General features: G+C 36.7%; 2 protein-coding genes across 2 annotated transcripts; both read right to left on the reverse strand.

Moving 5' to 3' along the window:
• Positions 1 to 2,768: 2,768 nt before the first annotated feature.
• LOC135693745 (suppressor of SWI4 1 homolog) lies at positions 2,769 to 20,489 on the reverse strand. The gene is made up of 15 exons (XM_065212303.2): positions 20,337 to 20,489; positions 15,291 to 15,443; positions 14,854 to 14,955; positions 11,022 to 11,072; positions 10,237 to 10,314; positions 10,002 to 10,094; positions 8,969 to 9,045; positions 8,423 to 8,530; positions 7,127 to 7,247; positions 6,000 to 6,078; positions 5,332 to 5,386; positions 4,893 to 4,967; positions 4,349 to 4,398; positions 3,983 to 4,054; positions 2,769 to 3,115 (listed from the first exon to the last, which is right to left on the reverse strand). The coding sequence occupies exons 1-15, from the start codon at positions 20,352 to 20,354 to the stop codon at positions 2,862 to 2,864; spliced, it is 1,386 nt and encodes a 461-aa protein (XP_065068375.2). The 5' UTR covers positions 20,355 to 20,489; the 3' UTR covers positions 2,769 to 2,861.
• Positions 20,490 to 22,704: 2,215 nt separating this feature from the next.
• On the reverse strand, positions 22,705 to 25,035 carry LOC135693744 (WD repeat-containing protein 93). Its single transcript, XM_065212302.2, has one exon. The coding sequence runs from the start codon at positions 24,876 to 24,878 to the stop codon at positions 22,803 to 22,805; it is 2,076 nt and encodes a 691-aa protein (XP_065068374.2). The 5' UTR covers positions 24,879 to 25,035; the 3' UTR covers positions 22,705 to 22,802.
• Positions 25,036 to 25,329: the final 294 nt, after the last annotated feature.

The following is a 25,329-nucleotide window of genomic DNA, read 5'->3' on the forward strand; positions in this document are numbered from 1 at the left end:
TTTGGTTAGCTATGAAAATTCATTGTAATGATATTTTTCATTTTTTGCGTGGCCTGGTTTGTCATCGTATACCGTAAACAAATCGAGAAAGACGACTCGAATGTTTGCCTGATTATGAAAGGAAAACCGTGTCAATTCGAATTTGAAGTTGTTACTTGCTTTACGCTTGGCTAAGAAACAACACAACTGATTCTGTAGTATCAATTGAAAATTCAGATAAGGAATAAACAACAGTTTGACAATAAAGCCTTCTAAATAAAGCCAATTTAATGTGCGTGTCGACTGCTCAAATGAGAAGGGGGCGAATATCCTTAAAAACTATGGGTGTGGTCAAGAATGATATTTCCGACCACACCCTTGTGTGCGACAGTCAGAATACTTTCTAGATCCGCCCCTGGTCCTAATATAGAAGTGAAGAATCTGTTTTTGCAAATGGAATTCCGTCAGATGCTGTCAATTTTTGGGTAGGAACAGTGGCGAAGCCAAAGGTCCTGCTGGTCCTGCTGAGCAGGACCAAGAATTTCCAAAGATAAGATTTACTGTAAACAATAAACAATTTCTTCTTTGCAAAAAGAAAGTTTCAAATTGTTTTTGATAAACAGTCCCCAGTTCCGCCAGCTGATACAGGCATCCCGTGCTAATCTCAAGGTCCTGTTCTCTTCTACGGCAGCCCTGTATTTCGGTCCTGCTCATAACTATGATACCCTATGTTTGGTCCTGCTTCACAATGGGCTTTTGTGAATTTAGTCCTGCTTCACAATAGTCTAAAACAAAGAGCAGTCCTGCTCAATCTCGAGAGCAGGACCTCGTCGAAATGACCATCATAACATTTCGTAAGCAGTTGTGATTTGATTGGTTGAGGATTCACCCACGTAGTTCAAAGAGCATTGTTTTGAAAACCGTTGGTCCTGCTATTTCTGAGAGCAGGACTGCAAGAATTGCCCTGTGCATTCTCGTTCTGCTATGAGATACTAGCAAGGAGGCCAGTATTATGGTGAGGCGATGTGAATGCGGATTTTCTGCTGCTTTGGCAATACCAATGATATTATTATTGACAGCAAAACTTGCCTCAGTTGAGCTGCATAAATTTTATTTGTAACAAGACAGAGTCCAAAGTTCGCAAGAAAGAAATGCAATCAACAAGAATTGGCTGTATGAGGCACTCTGATTTCGGCCTTTGTACGATCGTTTGAGGCACGGTATATCATGATGGCCTAAATAGAACTTTCTTAGACTTGGACAAGGACGATGAAAGCATAATTGAATTTACTGTTGTGTGATTGAAAGTTTTGAGTTGGAGAATAAACCAATTTCAGCGGAATTTGCATTTTTCTACCTGAATTGTTTTCTCGTCTAATGGTTTATCTAATCAAGTTGTTTTCATTGATAATGCGACACATTATTCGATTGTACCTCTCTTTATCAGCTGCAGAAAAATTGTTCTGCAGAATATGTGAACTTGCCACTACAGACTTTAAACTCTGTTGTTTATTAAAATTATTTTAATAGAGTATCTAGATTGGTCAGGTTTATACGACCAAAATCTGGAATAACACACATATATTATATGCAACTTCAAATGCCACCCCTACCCCCCTTTTATCGTCAAATTTAGTTATCACCAATTTGAACTTTTACTTCAGCTGTAGAGGCTTACTACAATTTAAGATAGAATTGTTTGAAAAGTTTAAGTATGGGTTTATTTTTAAAAAGATAGACATCGATTTAAAATTTGCTTTTTACTGAATTTAAGAAAAAATTCATCTGCAAAATAGAATTTTTGTCCATGGGCTTTTCCTATTGAATAAGGGCGTGGCCCTGTCCATATAGCAGGACCAACAATTTTTGGCTAGCTTCGCCACTGGGTAGGAATACTGGAATATCGCAACCTACTAGGAAATAGTCTATTTTGGGAGCTTGCAAATTATGTCCTTTAATGTCTGATAGACAACCCCAATCAGTAATGCAGTTGTTGAGAGAATTTTCTCCTATGTGACCAGCATTAAAACAAAGCATCGCAACAGAATGAGCACTGTTATGCTAGAAGCCATCATACGCATATGTACACATTTAAGCTTCAAAAATAAATGTTGTAAAGGCTTTGTATCCAGTACCAAAATGCTGTCACTGTTTAACACAGATAATCTTTATCAAACTGTTAGAGCTAATGAAGTCGCTGACGATGAATTGAATTTGTCATATGTGTGAATACGTATTATTAGCAAACACTTAGGCAGAATGTTATATGCTTTATATTTCTTGCATTTATACCGTTCGTTGTTATACCGGTAGTTAACGTTCGTAGTCTTTTATAACTGCGCATGTATGTTAAAACGTCACCGGGCAGACAGCTGATTTGGCCTCTTTTGACCTTGTTTGGCCATTTTTCGCATAGACATTGGCCTGTACTTACCCTGACCACTTGGCAACCCTGAATACTCACACACCATGCCTGTCTTGCAACTTTTCAAATTGACCCTTTTCTCTGATTTAAGGGCCTCAGACCATGCCCCCACTTCTTGCAAAACAAGAGAGCCTATATTCAAAACCTTTGTTATGGGTGTAAAATTTTACCTTGCCTCCCCCACTTTCAAAACTGTGTCGGACCCCATGATTGAAGATGCAGAAAACAACCCTGCTTTTCTCTGACAAATTGAAAGAAAGTTGCCCCTTTTAACACGATTTCTCTGACAAAGTTTTTCTGCTATAAGCGCTATATTTGTGCAAAGCGTGATGAAGATGGAATCGACACAGGAAAGAGAACAGAATGCCACAAGAAAGAAACAACATTTTTAAAAACATATTTTGACATCCAAAGGAACACAAGATTACTCAGGCCATAAAATTACGAAATCATAAGATTATCTTTTTGCAGCCTTTTTACCCAAAACCCTACCTTTTCCCTTAAATTTACCAGTACTTGTTCTTTTAATAGGAAACTTCTTAGCTTTTGTCTGTCGTTTTTCTGATGACCTATCGTTACTTTTGAAAGGAAATTTCCTTTTTGAAGCAGTCTTTGCAGACGTTTCGCCATCCATCCTTCGCTTCTTGAACGGCTTCCTATCCGTCGAAAACTTTCTTTTGGTTCCCTTTTTCGCTGGCTTTGAAAACAAATCTGAAAAGAAAATAATTATAAAATTTCTACTTCGCAATGCACAAAAGTCACTAGCGGCACAGAAAGGGGCAATGAAAACCTCCGCCACACTCCCAAAAATACGGCGAGCATTGTTCTTAGAAAAGTCGATGTTTCTGTACTGGGTAAAGGTCTTATACTGTTAGCATTTAAGTTCTTAATATTCAAAAAATAAGAACGAACGAAAAGAAGGAAGGATGGAAGGAAGGCAAAAAGAAAGGCGAAAAAGAAAATGATGGGTAAAAGGACTAAAAGGCACAAAGGCTAAAAGGATAGTAGAAACAAGGGAAGGAGTTAATACACTAAATTGTTAGAAATTTTCCCTTGGACTGGACATTCTGTAAAAGGGAATGGTACAATGAGACATGTATTTTCAAGACAACATGTAAATGCGGAAATAGCACATGGTATTAACTTAGTTCTCATCTAACAATCTTCCAGGTGCAAAAGAAGACAAGTGACTACTTAAAGGAATGGATTGTAACTGTTTTATGCATTATGTCGTATGTTCTGCATTAAGAAGACCGAGACAGTTTGAAAAAACGACAGCTTGAAAAAAGAAAGATTTCTTTAAAATTAGAACATTTGCTATGAATCTTAGTTTGCTATTAAAATTGAATGGCGAAGAATGGCACAAAAAATGGCACCATGGCAGCGTAAGGAAAAGATACCTACATGCCAAAGTAGCAAAAACTTCCATCTTAAAAACAAGCGGTGTAGAAGAATATGGTAAAACTATAGAGAGAAAATATATTCCTGAAGCCTCTTTGCAGAAAGGAAGACCTTTTCCATCACTGAATCTAGCGTTAATCAATCTATTTGCAGCCATGTGAAAATAAACTCGGGTACCTTCGTCTGGTTCCTCCCCAACCTCTTGTCTGAAATATTCCGTATCATCATCGCTTTCAGAATCGTCTTTTCCTTAAAAAGAGTCGCACCTCAACGTCAATCATAAAACAAAAAGTACTTTAGAAAAAATTTAACATTCGAAAACACATATAACAAAACGATGAAAACACATATAACACTCCTTACAAATTAAGTCTATTAATTACTTTAAACATAATTCGTTAGTGTCACTTATTTTTATCATTATTATTATTTGCAAATTAGTACCAAATGCTTCAAGTGCATTTGACAGACCAAAACTATAATATCATGAAACGTAGATTTTTAGCTTATCTTATTTAAAACTCAGAAACATCTCAAGGTTACCTCCACCTTCTGATATCCTCTTCTTCTCCATTCCAGCAAGGCTTTTTTCTCTAAAAAATTACGAAGGCTCATTTTTGTGGGAAAAGTCGAGAATCAACGGAAGTGACAGTTCCATACATTGACAACACAGTTCCATACAGAACAATGATAACGAAACTTTGCCATATTGAGCCTTGTTTTAATTCTTGTCGAAGAAGATGTAAAAAAGACATTGAATAGACGCAAAAAAATTTTAGAATATTCAAGGTGTTCTGGTGAATTGGTTTAGAAAATGATACCCAGGAAAGAATAGGACAAACATGCAAACAAATTATCTGGGAATATATTTCAGAGTTTTGAAAAAATAGCAATGTTATGTATGTACTGTAATATATCAATCTTTCCATAATCAATGATATTTGTAAGAGTTCCAAAATTTGACTAACAGCACAACAGCGAGAACAGGGTGTAATGAGGGTACCAACCGCCCTAGTAGCAATTACAAAAGGGTTAAAGGATAGCATAAAAAGGATAGAAGAATGTTGTGCAAGAATTGATGACGCACTTGTTTTTCTGTCTTTCAACTTCTTTTCGTTTTATGTTTTCTTCCTGCTCTTTCTTTCGTTTTTCCTTTAGTACTCTGAAGTTTGAAAAAAATGAATCACAGGAAAGAACCGATTAAATGAGCTATAGTCCTAAAGAGATCGATACACGTGTATCAAACGATGAGTCTTTAGCTAGAAACGGAAGTCTACATCTATGAAATTCAACATCTATAAAAAGCAATAAACTGTCATAAAAATTGTGTTGCTGGAAGGGATTCTGGTAATATTCACGGATATTCTTTCAAAAAATTCAAAATATATTGATTCATCTTATCATATACTTTCATACACTTTTTCAAAAATTATATAAGTACAAGAGTCAAAAGCCCCACCAAGCAAAGAAACTTCTAATTTCACGAAAAATACTTGACGTGACCTGAATTTCAACTAAGAACTTACTTTCTTTCCCTTTTCCTTGTACGTAATTCCTCTTTTTCCTTTTCAGTTTTATGAACTAAGACAAGCATATAAGATTTATATTGACTGGCAATATGACAATGTTAATTTATTGCTGAAATGACAAAAGGAAGATACTTTTCAAATCACTTAGATACGAAGGCTAAAAAGGCCGCCTTGCCAAGGCTAGTCTCTGATGACTGAACTATAAACATTAGAGATGGGGTAATCAAGTTATCAGCAAGGTCGTCCGAAGCATTTAAAAGTAAAGGGTAGGGGTCATTGGAAGGGCGGTACATAAAGTGGAGGAAGGAACATCTAGAAAGGGGCAATTTAATGCACCTTAGACGTTCGGGGCACTTGTCTATGATGTTCTCCAGTTCTGGTGTCACTGGTTATAAAGCAAAATTCACGGACCAATCAGCTGTGGCTTGAATAAAAAGACAGAAGGAGTAGAGTTGTCAGTTCTATTTAGAATCCTATTCGTTAGATTAATGAGATTTGTTTAGATCGGGTGAATTGCCTACTAAACCTGAAATTTCTTATAAGCAATATTCCTCTAAAAAAGAGTGTATATCGATAAGCATTGTCTGATAAGCCTAGCTTCTTAGTGTCCTAACGACTACCTAAGAAGGCTGGGTAGAGACAAAGGAACAAAGGATGATGCATACCAAACTGGTGAAAAAGAACTTCTCCATCACAGATGCCTTCTTCAACTTTGACGAGTTGCAAAGTTAGTCTTGGCCCAAGCTGAGTATAAAGCATACATCAAGATTAGCAATCAGATATAAAGGAACCAATGATAATTAGCCTAGTTCTCAGTTGATTTGTGCTTAGGAAGGAAACATTATCCAATGCAGGCAATATTCTTTCAGATGTTAACTGGGAGATTGTGTTCATAAGGGGACGTTTTAAATCGTACCGTTACATTCTTAACATTGGAATGCTAGAAGTGATACGAAAAGCAGAAATGTGCGGATTTGTTTTGTTCCATTCACACGAGGGCAACGACTGATATTTTCTCATTCAATCGGCTGACTTCTTGTAACGTCACATAGAAAATACTGATATGGGCATTAAAAAAATCCTTGTTTGATTTCAACCTAAAAAGTGGGGAAAGATTGAGCAGAAAAAATTGGGTACATAATTGTTCAGCACCCATGTGAACAGTTAAATGTTTTCGTTCCAAAATTTGGAATGCTGAAAGATACGCAACAGTTCCCGTGCGGGGGAGCCTCAGAACTTGAAATTTTTAAATCGAATTTTTAAAATCAAAAGCCAAGAAGAAATTCATGTCGAATTTGAAATCGAGACCCAAGTAGAAATAAAGTCGAACACTAGATTCGAAAATTAATATTTAGATTATTCGCCTAGACTTACTCCATGAGCCTCTGTTTCGTTACTGCCTCACTTGACGGACTGCCTGTTGTAGCGTCAGTAAAGTGAGGCAGTAGCGAAACAGAGGCTCATGGAGTAAGACTATTGTTCGCCTATTTTGCCGTGAGTTTGCATGGCATACGTGTCTTTTTTATTTAAATAAACTAAAAACTTAGAAACATCTAAGAAACATTGCAAGGCTCAGTAATCGAAATAAGTCAAGTGTCATCGAATAAAATCTCAAGCAGAACAGAATAAATCTCAAACAGAACAAGTAGAATCTGTCACAGTGTGACATGCAATGTAGTGTCTTCATTGTTTGATGAGAGCGTATGGTTTTCATATAACGTATTTCGACGTATTTCATCGCAATTCAGAGTCTACGGTCAGCTCAACAGGCAATTACATATTGAAATATTACCTCAGTTAACTTTATTGCACTCTGTGATGCTTTCACATTGCCTCTGCCATGAACATTTTGAGGCAGAACAACTTGGCTTTCGACCGGTTCTTCTCCTTCGCTTTCTGACATGTAACATGATCTGAAAAAGGCATTAAAGGTATAAGATTTAAAGAGCTGTGGGGTTATAAAATGAAAGGGGTAAACAACAATTGGCTTTGCCTCGTTATAAGGATGGGGGGGGGGGGTCATGTTTTTTGCTTATATGTAGGAGAGAGGTTCCGTATTGGCTTCCTTTCGAATACTTTTGGCAGGGGACAGGGGGACAGTGGATTAATAACAAGCAACACTTTAGTGCAGTTGGTTTTGCGTTGTGGCCATTTCTGGAGTACCCTGGGTATCAGAGCCACAAAAATTCGAGGGCGGAAATATTTCTGTCAGGGCCTCAGGATGGACATATTTCTGTCAGGGCCTCAGCTGTGGCTAGTTTGAGACTTTCAAGTTGGTGACAAAATGCATAGCTCTTGAAGTCGCAATGAAAAGATAATTAGAGGAAGAAGGTATTTTTCGATGACAATTCTTGGTTGTCGTAATTATTGCTATTGCCTCTCATTAGTGTGGGTTTTCGATACGATATTCATAGATTCCTGCCATGTAAGTGGAATATAGATGGAATAATTTTGGACTGTTTTTTTCTGCCAGTATATCATTTGAGGGAGGCAAACCGATGGGGAAGTTTTTCAATGAAAGCAAAAGAACATTGCATTTTGGTATTCCCCAAATTTGTCTAGCTTGAATGTCACAGAATAAATTTACTAGCTTGCCGATAGTTACAAGACATAAATCTCGGAATTTGAAACAATTAACTCAAGCTACATCTGGAGGCGCTCTCCATTTATACCAACAGCTTCCGTAGAAGATGGTAGTATGCACATATTTATACATAATAACCATATGGTAAGATCAATAATTGTTTTGAAGCTTTAAATTAGACAATTACGTTGAACATAGAGAAATGAAAGAAAAACAGAGAACTGAAATGAAAAAGATGTTGGGAAGGGAAAGACGAAAAAAGGATATACAGAGATAATAGAAAAACAATTGCGTTATAGACGCAATGAAAAGATAGCTTTTACGATATTTCTACGTCCGTTTCATAGCAACAGAAAAGATCATGAAAATGGTTCTTTCCTTGCTGAGCAGAAAAGAACCTCTTGGTTGCACCTAAAATTACCACAAAAAACCTTGCAAATTGAACCTCTTTATGTTAGCACGGGGGAGGAAGAAAGAATTCGGCAACAGTGATGCTGTACTCACCCAGTAACGAACTCACTAATGTCAGTGAGAGAGCCTAAATCTGGAATTCTATTCTTCATCAATTTCTTCACACCTCTTGACAACCCAACGGGAACTGCATCGATATTGCTGCAAAATTGAAGGGAAAACGGCTATGGTTTAGGAGCTAGAGACAATTATTTTTTCATTTCGCAAAAACTGAAAAGGCAACCAGGAATATAAGAACTATGAGACACTGTTTAACGCAAACGAGACTGGAACTTTATGAGAATATATTCTTGCTTCGTTTTCAACCATTAACTGTTACCTCTAGCATGTTATCAAAAGACGATACAAGTGAAAATAATGTTTTTAATTGATTACATTAGTACGTAAGCCACTAACACAGAGAGAGGTTCTGAATAAAACTGGAATGAAAGCTGAATAAAACTGCAAAAGTAGATAGCAATTATTTTTTCCCTGATGGAGCCCGATTCGCTGAGGTGAAATATATTTTTAAAATTTTTGGTTGCTCTCATCAGATTTATTGACACTGAGCTGGTGAGAAAATCGAAATAAGCCACTCACTAATGCCGAAAATCGATTGTTTTGGTATCTTCATTGTAATTAAACAAGACGCATCTTCGAATTTCTGATAACTTCACCTGAAAAGGGAGTTTTAACAAAACAAAAACATTACAAAGAGCGACGTTAGGTATCTATCATGACGTACAACAAAAAAGAACAACGATGAGCAGTTGATTGAATTATACTAGCTAGCAAAGTATACAGAAAACGTGCTAATAATAAATAGGCGGAAGACTTTGCAGAACTCCAGAGGGAGAAAACAGATGCTCTTCTCTCAATCACAAAATAGACTTGGAGCAAGTCTAGTAATATCTGTTCTAGAGAAAACACGTCTCTTCCACAAAAACATAGCAAAAAGAGGAAGAAAACACTGTCAGTCTAACAGAGATCATCACAGCTGAAGGGACGAGTTTCTAAAGAAGTCATAGTTTCAATATGAGGACCCCGAAGAAAATCACAGTGTTGTTATTCTGATGATTAAGGCATATCAATTCGCAGACTAGGCCATTTTTTTAATTAAAGTTTAATCAGAAGAACTCATCTCATATTCAATTGAATGAAAATCGATTCACCAGCCATGTCGTTCCCCAGCAAACAAAAAAATGTATAGCTAAAACCTTCTCTTACTGATGCATCAGCTGATTATTGTCAATTAGACTGTGCATTATTTGTCTACAGCTTGTAACAAGATTTATTCAAAAGGATCACGGAGCTTTAAAGGATATAAATAAACCGGAACTTAAAGAGGGAGTTAGCTGAGGCCAGGATTTAGGGTGATGGAATGAGGGGAAAAGCGAAAGGCAGAGAAGATAGAAGGAAATTGGGTAAAGGAGAAGAGGAGCAGTTAAAATGAGTTAAAAAAAATGGTATAACGGCAGTAAAATGAGAAGTTTATTGCAACTTAATGATTTTAAAAGGAAGAAGATATAAATTGATGATCGAATGCTTTTCTAAAGACTATGACAAGATCAAGATCAACTTGTTGGTTTGCACAAAATTACTAGAAGAGATTAACTAGTTTTGGCACACTTACCTTTCGAACATTGATAGATGGGAACATGTTCTGCAGCATTGTTGTCATAAGTTTCATCTCTGTGGTGTCGGCATTAAAGTGATTCAGAACAAGCTGGAAAAGTTAAAAAAACTCTTTTCGATGTCCTCTGATGTACTGTTCAGATAAAAGATGAGCGCTCTTTCTAGGACTGGTCACTTACTTTGAGAAACCAATAAATAATATTGAACAGCAGGATGTAGAATTCTGAACTTACCAAAGGGGGGTAATTGTACTGCTTGCCAACAGTTTTTGGTTTCTTGACAATCGCTGCAACATCTTTCATAAGAGAGTACTGAAACAAAACCATCACGCACCAAATAAATTTCATATGTACATAAATTATAAATTGCTAAATTAATAATTATCCTTAATAAAATCTACCTAAAATAGAGCAACAAGTAGCGGATAATAACTCGATTTAAAAATCCTTTTTGATTAGAATTTGTTCCTAGTGCATTTAATACTTTTTGATTCAAATGTTATTCAAAAAACACAATTGAATTTTCTAGTGACTGTTTAGGAGTTCGGCAAAAAGAAAAACTAGGTAATAAATTTCTTAAGGTTATAAATTTCCTTATGAGCCTTCTAGAAGTTATTTAAATTGCCACAAAATTATTTGATTCCAATGTCTATGATTACTTTTAAGCATTTTTCTCAGGCATGAATTTCTAAATTATTATTTTCTAAGAGTTTTTTTCTAAAGCTTTGGTAGAGATAAGTTTCCCCCTTTAGTATATGATTTCCATCACATCGATATATGCAAAGCAAGATTTTCCATAAAACAATCCAACATGAATCTGGCCCAAGGTAGTAAAGAAAAGGATGGGGGAGAGGTATTTTAAGCTAGTTTTAAAGAAAGTTCTAGGTAAGATGTTAAATCTTTATAACCTACTTCAGATTCCTACCTCCTTTGCCAAGTCAGTTTGGCATATAAACATGCGTAAGCATGTATGACATGATTTTGTTTACAAGTAGAACTTTAAAATTTTATGGACTCACCTCTTGTACTTGGAATGTCAAAGTTGGTCCTCTAGGCAACCTTGCAATTCTCTAAGACAACAAAAAAATGCATTGGCAAAATGACACTCTAACAGTAAAGAGCTTATAACATAATAAACAGAGCTTCTTACAAAATAAACAAACTGAAACATCACCACAATGTCTTCTTTTGGTGGTACAAAACTTGTAAATGGCTTTGAAAAAAGCAAACATTTAGTAAACTAAAGCTTTTCGTCTAACACTCTTCAGAGTTTAAAACGTCAGAACATAGATCGAAAACTCTACGCTAAGAAATATATATACCCAGTTGTGGATCGAAATAGGCCAATCAGTATATATATTTCTTAGCGTAGAGTTTTCGATCTATGTTCTGACGTTTTAAACTCTGAAGAGTGTCAGACGAAATGCTTTAGTTTACTAAATGTTTGCTTTTTTCAAAGCCATTTACAAGTTTTGTACCACCAAAAGATTGTTTGCATATTTCAAGCAGAGGTACACAAATGAGGAGATTGAGGATCTCAACGCATTGGTTAAGCTTAAGGTAAGCGAGGTAAGCTGAGGTCGGCCAGGTTCTCTTTATCCTTTCTCAGTTTATATTTGACTAATCGGGTTGCACCTAAATTTATCACCGCTCGTATTTCTAAGTCTGGTGTTAGACACAGCACAACCATTGAGCGCGCTTTTCTACAAGATGAAATTCAGAAAACTAAAACTAATATTCTGAATCAAAAACGTTTATATACACGCCAATGGTCTAAAACGCGTCCGTTTCTCACATTCTTTGATAATTTTCGACTTTTCCGCTACTTTTCTGAAATTGACCAGCGGAAGCTAAAACAGACTACAGAAAAACATGATAGGAACATTGGCATGCTAGTTAGGAAACGTTTTGGCGGCTTGATGAGCGATTCAAAAAAACATATTTCTAATTTGTCGGATTATTCTCTCTCTGAAACCGAAACATTTGTCTTAGGTAATGGTCTTGAGTTTTGTATCCCACCACAACGAATAAACAGAGAGGAACTTTTTGCTGAATTCGAAATTTTACACGCTCAACTTGCCAAGCACGAGATTTCTAACCCTTTGGAGTTTAACAAATTACGAGCACGACTAAGCGATTTGGCGTACGCTTACAGCGGCTCTCCCATCGACCACTCAGATTTTCTTTTGCATAGAGAACATTTTCAAGCATTAAAATCTCTACGGTCTAATAATGACATCTTTATTACTAAGCCTAATAAAGGGTCAGGAGTGGTTATTTTGAACAAAAAGGATTACATCCAAAAAATGGAGAATATTCTCCTCGACAAAGAAAAGTTCGAAAAACTGGGTGACGTCGAAACACGGATAAAACGGCCAAGCTAGAGCGGAAACTTCAAAAACGCCTTTTGGAGCTGGTTAACTCAAAAGTGTTGACCAACGAAGTTTATGATAGGATAAGACCCACAGGTTCACAACGACCACAAATGTATGGCCTCCCTAAAATACACAAGCCGAACGTCCCACTTAGACCTATCTTGTCTATGATTGGTTCAGCACAACACGAACTGGCTAAGTGGCTTTCTGAAGTTTTGGACCCTGTTCTTCAAAAATATTCAAAACATTGCATCAAGGGTTGTTTTACGTTCGCTAAGTTCATGCAAAACTTGAACATCGAAAACGAAACATCCTTCATGTGTTCTTTCGACATTAGTAGTCTTTTCACAAATGTTCCTTTGAGTGAGACCATCAAAATATGTGCCGACGCTTTGTACCGGAGCAAGCTTAATAGCCCACCATTCCCAGAGGAAGTATTCATTGAACTGATGGAAAGTGGAAACTGCAACACGTTCAGTTGAATTCAGCTTTAACAATGAAATGTACCAACAAAAGGATGGTGTCGCTATGGGTAGCCCTCTGGGACCGGCCTTGGCCAATATCTTTGTTGGCTTTCATGAGGAGCGTTTGTTTGACTGCGACCAAAAGCCAGGTGTCTATTTTCGGTATGTGGATGACACATATACTATTTTCAAAACAGAGGCTGAGTGTGATACTTCCCTAAAACGCCTTAATGGCCTTCACACAGCCCTACATTTACCCATTTGAAAAGGAAGAAAATAACTCCTTGCCATTTCTGGATGTTTTGGTTGAAAAATCTGACACTGGATTTCTCACTAGTGTATACCGTAAACCCACATTTTCGGGGTTATACACTCGATGGAGTTCGTTTTGCCCAAAACAAAGAAAAATCAGCCTCAACAAAACGCTTACACAAAGGGCACTGATGATTTGTTCCAAGTCTAAACTCGACTCGGAACTTGAAAAACTAACTAAGATTTTTCTGGAGAACGGCTATCCAGAAGATGTAATTTCAGTTTACATTTCTCGGCTGATGTAAAATTTGGTCCTCAAAAGTGCCCGGTCTATCTAAAACTACCCTGGATCGGTAAAAGCCCCCTACGTTTTGAAAGCCAAATAAAACAGGCCATAACAAATTGTTTCTTCGCCGTCAACCCACGTGTTGTTTATGGTACAAAAAGGCCCTTCCGTCCATTCAAAAGAACTGCGTTCCTTCCACAAAAAAAGTTCTGTTGTCTATGAATTTACGTGCCAGTGTGATTCTGGCTACGTAGGACGCACCACCCAAAGATTGGAGGATAGGATAAAACAACATGTGCCATCTAATATTAGAAACAACACCCATCCCCAAAGAGAACAGCCACCTCGGTTTTGCAAATCTAAAATTACTACTAAAACCTGCGATTCTGCTATCGGGCAGCATTTGCTAGAAAACCCAGATTGTGCAAAAAACTATAATGGCGACATGTTTCGGATTATTGGTAAAGCCCGATCGTCGTTCCACCTAGCAGTTTTAGAATCTATCTACATAAGCACGAAAAAACCGCTACTGTGTAGACAAAAGGAGTTCGTTTTCACCTTAGAACTCCATTGGTAACATTCCAATAGGCAAGCGGCACTGATAGGTCAACCTTTACAGTCATGTGCTCGTGTTTCTGATTGGTCTATTTCGATCCACAACTGGGTATATATATTTCTTAGCGTAGAGTTTTCGATCTATGTTCTGACGTTTTAAACTCTGAAGAGTGTCAGACGAAAAGCTTTAGTTTACTAAATGTTTGCTTTTCTCAAAGCCATTTACAATGTCTTCTATAATACTGGTAGGTTCCTCTAATATAAAGATTCTCCAAAATATTCCAGATTGCGTCGATTTTCTGCTTTTTGCGCAAGCATGAAACTTGGAGTAACAAAGAACATGTCTCCTTTTTGCCAATCTTCTACATTATGAATCTCCAATATATGAAGATATGTAACCTTTCTTAACACATAAAATCAAAGCAAGGCTTATTAATAAGAACCTCAGTCCAGGATTCTTCCTGTGCCTAACGAATTGTGCCAGTGTAAGAAATTTTGTAAGACCAAGATACTTGCATTTAGGTCACAAACATCTGAACTACTCAGGTTTAGAACTACCTAGCTGCAAAACTAGAAAATGAGGTTACCACATTGAGAAACTAAAAATAAATGAATACCAAATATAGATTTTGCCATTCATTAAGCAAAATTACGAAAACGTAAGCTTAACAAACATATGAAAAACATATAAACAGTTACTGAATGCTTAGGTTCTTATATGTGATGTTAAAATAATCACCCTTATATGACAAAAACTGAATCATCAGTTGTAATTATATGTTGTTTTATTGGCAGAGTTTATTTGAGGGAATCTAAAACAAGTAATATGATAAAAAAATATACAAGAAAGTGTGTTGACAGTAGAAGAAAAATTTTGCAAAGAAGGTGATATCAACACAAAAATTAAAATGATACTTACAAAGTTTGTTGAAGTTTCTGTCTTTGACAGGATGAGAAAATGCGAAACCCCAAGAGGTCCAGCAACATGAACAAAGTCTTTTAACACATTGTTCTTACGGACCTAGATAAAAAATTGAGTATTCCATTTAGAACCACCCTGTTCTGCACACCATAACAAGTACAACTTTTGTCTCTGCAGCATCAAGGACAATACAGAGTACTGTTAGACAGTAAAATTAATAATAACTCTAATTATATAATTTCTTTAATTAATGTTAAAAAAACCAGGGGAAGAAATAGCTTCTAATTGAATTTTAAAGAACACATTCAGACATAATCCCCTATAATTTCGGTTCATATCTGGTGCCTGCTGGAATCAAATGTTTAGTGAGCAAGACTAAAGGGTCAATGTCAAAGGCAAGCATGGTCCCAAAAAGTTTAGATTTTTCTCAATACCTTCAAGTTCAAAGCAGTGTAAGGCTCCATTACTCTCTTCATATCAGTTTCCAACTGCAAAACAGATTTACCAACATCACCTCTGTGCATCACAAATGACCTGGGCACTGAAGAGTCAATTTCCTCTACACTCCCTTGTGGCTGCTTCTTCTTCTAAAATAAAATATTTATTCAATTTAGAAATTAAAGGTAGATGGTATCGGTCAATGATAGTCAGGTTTACAACCTAGCATCATAGAACAGCAGTGTATCCTGTGAGAAAAACATCACATGAGTACAAGATTCAATTTGATATCACGAAGAACAGATTACAATTGATTTGAAAGGCAAAGGACAAATAAAACCGAGAAAAACAGCAGTTTTGTATTTGCTGATGTTAACTGCAATACATGTCTCAAAATCGATGACAAATACCACTATTTCGTGTCTTAGGAAGATCTGATACAAATTCTTTTCCTGCAAAATGCTGATAAGGTATGAAGTAATTTCTGATAGTGAACGACAGGTGTAACAATATTTATCTTTACTTTTTGTTGTTAATCTTAGTTGCCTTGTGTTGTTAACTTTTCGATCACAATGGAATATAGTGACAAGTTTCTGCTTTGTGTTGTTAGCAAAGGGGCAGATCATTTCAATAAATGTTAGAAATCCAAAATTGTTGCCCTTGAAGGTTTCATATAGTTTCTTTTCCATAAGTGTATATGCCTAGATCCTAACTTTTAAAAATCAATTTCTAATCTTAACCTTTTATCTAGTAAACAGCCTTTGGTCGAAAAATCTCAGTCTAGCAACAACATGAATTTTTTTCATGAACAGGAGCATAAGTTTTCGCCAGAGAATATATCTTTTCTGTATACAAATATTGTTCTCCAACAAAAGGAAGAAAAAACACTACTGCACATCCGTTATTCTATGGTGTTAAATTATACCTTGAAATTGCCAAATCAAAACTTTTCTGTTCAAAACAAAACTAGTAGCACAACCTCACAGCATTTCCCTAGCAACCCCGCTACGCATCCTCATGGATCCCTTAGCTATTTGCGTTGTCAGATGTATTTGTCAATTTTCTATTTGTCTGTTGCCCATTATGTTAAAATTGTTTTGAATACTTATGTGCATGCTATTGTATGGGATGTCCAGCATCTTGCTTTTCAAAAGTAGCATAATTTGCTTTGCACTCATGAGAAGATCTCAAGTGCTTGATGTTAGTTGATATCAATCAATGGCGAGCAGCCATAGGAATTGTCCATTCCTCCCTAGGTTGTTATAGAAAAGTTGTTAAAAGGATGAATCTCTTTACCCTAGTTTCTCTTGTACTGAAAATTTATTTGTTCTGCTGCGTCTTTATCATAATCTCCACACCACTGCTACCAATAACGATTAATTATCCAGGTTATTATGCAGTTCCCTTGTTACCCTTACCCGACCACTTCTTTCTTGCCTCTATTTAACTGTTATAGCAAAATTTAACTGTTATAGCAAAATTATGCTTTAACACTTTTAGAACTCATGAAGAGACTCCCCCTTATGTTTTGTGGCCTTTCCAGCACAAACGTAGAGTCATGAATCTGGTCTTTCTTGGTTATGGTCATTTCAATTTACTTTGTCTCATTTCTAATACACTTTGAATGCAAGGACTGTTTATAAATCAATCTTACTGAGTGGTGACATTGAGACAATTCTTTGTCCAGATTAGGCAACTCTCAGTTTCTGCTCTTGGAACCTTAATAGTATTTGTGCACACAACTTCATGCCGGTTTCCCTCATTGAAGCATACACCTCAGTTCATAATTATGACTTGATTGGCATTAATGAAATCCATCTTGATAGTACTGTTGATGAAAGTAAATTGACTCTTGATGGCTACTCCTTTCTCAAAAGCAGCCATCCACAAAACATAAAGAGAGGGGGTGTTGGGGTCTACTATAATGAATCATTTCCTGTTAAACAACAACATGACCTTCAAACTTTACCTGAATGCATTGTATGTGAATTTCAGCTCAACAGGAAAAAGTATTTCTTTACTGTACTGTATAGAAGCCCTAACAAAAGTCAAGAACAATTCCAAGCTATTACGGATGGCTTTGAGCAAATGATATCAAAGATGGCTGCTGAGAGTCCATACTGTGTGATTTTAACTTTTGCTGAAGAAGGCAAAATTTTTGAACCGCTTACATTGGATCTTGGTCTACATCAAATGATCTCTGAACCAACTCATTTTTTGGGCCAATCAAGTTCTTGTCAGACTTAATTTTTACTGACCAACCAAATTTATTTCTTGAGACCGGTGTTCACCCTACCCTACATGAACCATTTCACCATCAAATATTCCATGGCAAATTAGCTGTGAATAATCTAGGACTTCCAACCTATCAGGGGCGGCGGGCAGTGTTATTACCGTTATTACTATAATAACACTTTTTCCAAAGTCTTTATCAGTTTGGTGCATTCGTCTGCTAGACACAACCAATGACGTAGAAATAATATGGTATCTGTTCATCTCACCTCTATTCATCTGAAGGGGATGATAATTACCTGCTAGTCCTTAACCACAGGAAGCCTATTATGTTTTTCAATGGTATTTCAAATCGTTCAAAGCTAGTTCGAGGCTCCCGGTCTCATTATTACTTTCGCGTTTCTAATAACGGAAACAGCAAAGTCTTTGTCACGGGACTCACCGATGACGTAAAATTCAATTATTCTTGGTCCTTGAAATAAAGGAGCCTAGCAGCCCCGTTATTACTTCTGGGATTCTAATAACGCGGCCATTTACCTTTTGCCAGTGCTGTTTTATGATTTTGCTTGTAAGTTAGCTGTTTCAAAATGAATCGTGTTGTGAAAGATCAAGTGAATGACCATCGTCTGGGTGTTCAAAGTGTTATTATTTTGTATCTCTAATTATTTTGAAACAGGTGGAATTAACTCACTAGCAACGTCTCGAACTGAAAGACCGTGCCAGATATATCTTGTCATGTATTTTTCTATAATAAATTTTTAGCCTGCATCCTTTCAAATTTTATTTGTACATTTGTAAACTGTAGCTATTCAAAATGTTGCAAGTTGCTTATGTAAAGGCATTTGAAATGAATGATGAACTGAACTGAACCTTGAATGTGTTCAGAGGGCTTTCACGCAGCGGTTTCCGTTATTACAATCGCGATTCTAATAACGGGCCCACATGGTGGCTCAGGGGAAGGGGCCGCCAAATATTTTTCACGACTAATCACCACTCGAAAGCCCTTCAGACAGATGTTACAGCCCTCCAGTTTGTTTAAAAAGACCAACAGGAAATCAGGCTCTTCATAGATTTTTTTATATGCTAGCAAGGAAGTATCTGCATTTATCTTCTAGGAGATACAGCACTAAAATTGCCAATAAACTTAAAACTTTCAGCATTCGCTCAGATTCTTAGTTGCTTACAAAAATGTGTATATCGACTGATAATTTGCTTTTGATCCGACCAATTTATGTCTTTTTAGTGACTTTTTGTTTGTTGTTTGAGTCAATTGAAGACATGCATATTTCCCCAATGTATGGCTGGACCAAATTTTAGGGGGGGGGGGGAGGTGTTGCAAAACCCCTATACCCCTCCAGCTGAGGAGGTTCAAAATTCCTTCATAAAGAAATTGTTAATTTTCTTTTTCATGCATCTTCCATACGTTTGAAAAAGTAATACCAAAAAAAATTTACTCCCAGCCGCCCCTGCAACCTATACTCGTAGGACTTGGTTTTACGATCATGCTACTGCAGTTAGAAGAAGCATCAAAATATTTTGTTGGCCTGAAACTCTGGATGAAGTCAGATGTCCTAATCAACAAGTCAGTATTTTAAATATTTTTCTCTGAACATTTTTAGCAACTCTATTCCAAACAATTTCATGAAAGTACTGCCTCGGCAGGCACCTTGGATAACAAAGGATATCAAAAACTTTATTCATAAAAAAAATTGAGCATACAAATGCTTTATTAGAAATGGTCAGCCACACGAGAGACTTGAAGGAATCCAACATAATGTTTCTCAAGGATGAAAAGTAATAGAGAGCACAAAGCATATTAAATATTTTATGAAAATTGGTCAAACTCTTTTGAAAGCTGATACTGGTCAAAAAACATATTGGTCACTAATAAACAAAGTTTTGAAAAAAGATTCCAGTAATACCACCCCATTTGGAAAATGACATTTTTGTCCTGGATTTTAAAACAAAGGCACAAAACTTTAATGATTACTTCAGTGTACTACTATCGATACATGCAGTGAAATTCCTAACATTGCTACAAGTAATGCCCATGCATTGGTCTAATCAGGTACCTCCATATACTCTGAAATACTTTAATAAGCAATATGTGACAATTGCTACTTTTGTTGATCATAATGACATATATTTTTTATCTGTTTTTCCTCATGATTGCAACCGTGATCCTGGAAGCAAGATTGCAAGAGGCGCTTACAAGAAGTGGACATACTGAAGTAAAGTCGTGAAAAATCCTGAAATGTCCCTTAGTGATTTCTGGCTGATGAGTTGCTTTTTTTATTAGTTTTATCCTCTTCAAGCAATTTCTCAAAATACAAAAGGGGCACACACAACCAACCCAATCTGAGTTTCAGGCTGGGGAGGTAGTGAAAACTCCTTATCTCCTCTTCTCTTATTTTTCCATTTTGTATATTACATTTTTGTTCGCATAATTATTGTTTAGTTTTTACCTTCTAGGCCTATGCCCTATAAAACACTGTTTTGTGAATATTCAATATTATAATGATAATAATCAACTTGGCTCCTAACGGAATACAAAGCACACATTTTGAAAGGCTGTAAATTATATATATCCTTGGTATACGTTGGTGACAGTCCTTTTAACAGCTTTATTATAAGAAAATGCACCAAGAGGGCGATGCCAATCTTACAAGTTACATTTTAGGCCAAAACGACAAAGATCAGTCTCTATGTCCAACAGACTGCGTAAGTACAAGAATTAGATGCTGATGGAGTTTATTCTTTTTCTGAACTACGTTGATATAATGCTTGAGATATTTATATAAGTATAATACCTTTTTCCCCTTTCCCATTTTCAAAAAGCGATAATTTTGAAACCACGTGCGGCAATAAAACTTTCAATTTTGATTTAGGCCAACAACAACAGTTCAAATCGAGGCCACACAGAATGTTGGCTGGAGGAAATAAATGGAGAAAGGATAGAACAGCACAAGCGGGGATCATTCCACCAGGGGCGCAAATGAGGGGGTGTGGGGGGGGGTGTCACACCCCCCCCAATAATTTCACTACCCGGTCCCAGTTAAAGGTTGATAGCAATAAAGTCGGTCCCGATCTGGCCCTCTGCTTAGTATTTCTATCTATCACACCCAAAGCTGGTCCCAATTCTGCTGGTACCATGCTGTATTGCAGTAAAGTAAGGCATATAGTGGGGCATTTTCTAGGAAGGGCTAATCACCGAAAAATGACAGGGGACAGAATCGGTCCAGTCCGGTCCCAACCAGCGCTGCTTTGGAAAAAAACTCTAGCTGCCACCGACAACAATAACTTTTTCGCCATATGTACAAGCTTTATCTTGTTTCCGTGGAAGAAACGCTTTAGGTATTTCAGAGACCTTCCTGTCATAAAATAAATGAAGGTTCAAGCAAAGGTAGTTGCTCTGTTGGTTAAATTAAATATTATATTCTTGTTGGCATTAAATCTAAAAATCCAAGCCCTCTTTAGGTAAAATTGTGCCTTATTTCCATTTCCCCCAAAGTTTCTCGAGCTGCAATTCACTATGAGCTCCAGATTTTTTTAACATTCAAAAGGCATGCTAAGATGGAAAGAGGGATCTAAATTGACAGCCAGTGCTGCTTGTTACCTAGCTTCAGAAGTAACTGACAACATGGTTTTTTTCAAGACCATGGCGAAATTGTGCCAGTTGTTTCTAACTGCTGTTCAATTTGTTTGCAAGAAAGAATTTTCAATAGGGTTAGGAGGACTGCTTTAGTTAAATTTGCTTAAAAAGTGCATTTTCCAGGGAACTGGAAGCATCAAAATTCGAAAATTTCCCCCTCCTTCGGCGGCACCCATGGTGCCGCCTCGGGTAGTGACTATATCCTTTACCCGTTCCGATATAGAGATTTGACAAAACTATTAGGAAAGTCCGTTATTATCATATAAAAATATATGTGGCGAATTATATACAGAGTTAAATTCACAAAATATATTGCAGAGGTTCGTGACAGCAACTATATAAATTCAGGCAATCATATTTCAATCAGGTAAATTTGTTATCCACCCCCCCCCCCCTTCCCTCCTCAACAAGGCCTGCCTCGCGACGGCCCTGGAGAGCGGCCCCGACAATATCTATATCTCAAAAATCGGTCTGTCGTTTGCATTTGCGCCCCTGCATTCCACATTAATTTTGCTACCATAAAATTCATGTCAGCCAAAATTTTCATAAAGATAAAATGTAGATTGCTACAAATGTAATGAACCAAAATTCACAGGTAGAACAGCATCAACAAAAAATTTTCAACAAATTGTGGGGATCTCCCTGTTTTTGGCCAAATCTCCCTGTTTTTCTTATGAAAAAATTTGAAATCACCAGGTTGTGAAAATTTCAGGTTGACAGGTCTGAAGTCATTTCCATCTCATCTTTTAAAGAATAGTTTTAAAGCAGTTTCTTTATGATGAGGGTGAACAGTGCTGTGGTTTTATAATTTTTTATCTCATGCAGGGACTAGCTAGAGTGAGGTGTCAGGGTGTGTGACATTACTTGGAAAAAATTTCATTGCAAAACAAACAATTTTAGTCATTAATGGGACAATTTTGTTATGGCAAAAATAGGAACAGAGCACCCCCCCCCCCTCTCCCCCTAGAGAACAAGTGCTAGCAACAGGCCTGGACTCATAGGTCGATTTTTAGATTATCATCGCATATTGCATAGGATTGGAAGCATTGCATAAATAGCAAACTTTGGTAATTTACCGATGGAAAGAGTTCAATTTTTGATAGTTGATTAAATTTTATAGTTCAAATTGAATCATCCAAATTAATTTTATTGAGAAATGCAAACATAACTTCTTAAACTACAAGCAATGGGGCTGAATAGTGACACTGCTTGTGGAGAAATTAAGTTCATATTCAATATTCAATATAACGTTCAACTGTCCAAACATGCCTTATTTATTGGTCAAACAAAACAATAAACACTGAAAAAAAAATGGGTTACATTTGCCCAATTTGGCGTACATCAAAATTTAACTTAGAACCATTAGAGAAGGGATAGTGTGCCTTTAACCTTTTTTTTTCTGATTTAATTTTTCATGCTCTATTTTCAAATTGACTGTTGCTGTTTCTAGGCTTGAAATTTGACCAAAACTATTTTTGACTTTAAGAAATGAGCAAAAGACCAGCAAAAGAAATGAGCAAACAAAATCATGCAACATAACTTTGTTATCACTGTGCAGAACCAATAAACTCTAAAGGGCAAAAGCTCAGAACAACAGATCAGTTTGAAATTTTTAATACATTCTCTAATTACGGTTCTCTAGCTCCTTTAGGTACTCTTTCCATCTGAGTTTTCTCCTTGCCTCTCTTTCTTTTCTTTTTCCATTGATCTCTTCCATAAGCAACAAAGCAACAGTTTCAAGGGTATCAAGTTTGTTGTTTTGCATTGGAACAGGACTTGTAACAGGGGATGTGTTGCCTAAAAAGTCAGCATCATCAATTGAAAAATTGAAGATAAAAAGTCCATGAAGGTGGTTATCAAACTGCACCAATTTCCTTCCGTGAACAATAATAGATGACAAGTCTTCACTAAATATAAAACAAACAGATACAGTTGAATCCAAGGAAACATCGCCTGGTAGTTGGAAATGGAAGACGGCAGAACGCTGCTCCAGATTGAAAATTGTAATATAATTTGGCTTTCTGGCAACAAAGAGCAGAAATTGGCAACCTGGAACTAATCCAGCAGAGATAATTTCATTTTGCTCCACCAATGACTTATCAATTAAAGGATGGATGTCAAAATCAGAACCGCTACAGTCCACTTCCTGGATTGTTCCAGAATGGTCTCCAATCAAGAGCCTCTCTGCATTTCTTGAAACAGAAGCAAATTCCATGAAAACAGGCTTGATGTTATCAAATTGAATGATTCTTGATGGTTCACCTGATGCTCTGTTCCACACAACTGTATTTCCATTCTTAATCATTAATGCAATAAGATCTGTTTCTTCATTTACACAGCTTCTGATAATTACATCTGCATTAGGATATACAACTTCAATTTGAAAATCACCATCCTTGCTGGACCTTGGGATCTTATATATCATAAAGTTATTCCTATTAGACCACCAAATCCCTAAAAACTCATGACAGCAACCTGCTACATCAGAACTGCTTGACTTCAGATCCTTATTGTTGATCCTCCTGAGGAAGTGAACTGTGGGAAAACCTTGGGCTTGCTGTAGATATGTATCAGAATCGCTGCTCAGTCCTAAATTTGACAGATCCTTATTCATCTGTTGCTTTAAGCTTTCAAAGAATGAAGAACTCAGACAGTGCTTATTTCCGCTGCCAATTTTTCCAGTCTCTATCATTTTTAGAGCTGATTGGAAGTTAGTGCAAGGTGCTGCCTTTGGGAGATTCACTGTTGCAGACAATATCATGTGGCTTACGTGACTGGCAGATATTAAATTGGAAGATTTTTGAAGAAGACTGCTTCCGAAATCTTCATCTTCTCCTTCTTGATAAACTGTTCCTGAAATGTCTTTATAACTTTCATTAGCACCTGTTGTCAATTCTTCATTATTTTCTTTTCCAACATAGTCCTCTCGTTTACCAAGAATATTCTGGAAGTCATTTATCCACTGCTCTTTGGGTACTCGATAAACTTCCACAAAGTGCTCACTTGCATTCAGTTGTCTTACCAAACAAACTAGATTTGAATCACTGCAATATTGCCATTTAATTACTTTGGAAGATTCAATCTTGTTTTCATCAAGAGCCTGTATTGGAATAAATGTTTTGTTGTTGTAAACAAATGAAAAGCAGTGCCCTAGGCAGTCAAATGCAAAAATTGCAATTACCGGAGAGACAGATGCAGGTGTGGAAATAGAAAGAGACTGCAGCAAATTGATTTCACTCTGCGTATCCAATCTTATTTGGGCCAAAGCAACTTTTGTCACACTGCTCATTGCCAATATGAATTTCCCTTTTGCCACAAAAATAAAGTTTTCAGTTGACGAAACATTGATAGCACCGTCCACATATCCGTGGTTGTGAGAGTCTACGAGCTGGACCTGTGGACTGGAATTTCCTTCGTTCAAAGCAGAACAGTCGAGAAGGGCAGGACTTTTAAAAATAGGAACAGGCTTTGCAGCCCGTTGAAGTTCACGTAATTCTTCGACCTTTTCAATTTGCTCTGATACATTGTCGTAAAGCTCTTGCAGTATCCGATCGATAAACCTGAAAGGTTGGGGCAGCTCGTCGAATTCAAATTCTGGATTGCCTATAAAATATTCATCCCTTTCCAGTTCGTCTTCACTGCAGTATGATGGCGAAGGTGGCTCATACCTTTTGAATTTCTTGCTTGTTGTTCTAGACATTATTGAAGTATTTAATTTGGGGAACGTGTATCCTTAGATTCTCTTTGAAAGCTTCTGCTTTCAGAAACTCTTTATGTTATGTTCGTTTGGCCTGGCCTTGACAACCGACGCTAAAAGTTGTTGTGGTTGTTATCCATAGTCTCAGAAAATTCTTATCCTGTGCCGCAGAGCTGCGTCAACGGTAGTCCAAAAACATAACAAAAAGAAATAAAACAAAAACAACTATAATCTGTATATCTTTGTTGTATTGCTAATTTGCATGGTGTTGACAGGTTTAGTGCAATGTAGCAAGTAAGGAACGCCGAAGCACTCCGAGATCAATATTGTTTAGTGAAATATTATCTTTCTGCAGTTTTCATGAGAATTTCATGACAGCAGCTAGCTAAATTTGCATTTCAATTTATGCCGATTAATTAAAAAAACGACTTTCAAGTGGTTTTTATTGTGAAAG

The sequence above is a fragment of the Rhopilema esculentum genome, chromosome 11 (assembly GCF_057945365.1).
Source record: "Rhopilema esculentum isolate cy_ngs chromosome 11, ASM5794536v1, whole genome shotgun sequence".
NCBI lineage: Eukaryota > Metazoa > Cnidaria > Scyphozoa > Rhizostomeae > Rhizostomatidae > Rhopilema > Rhopilema esculentum.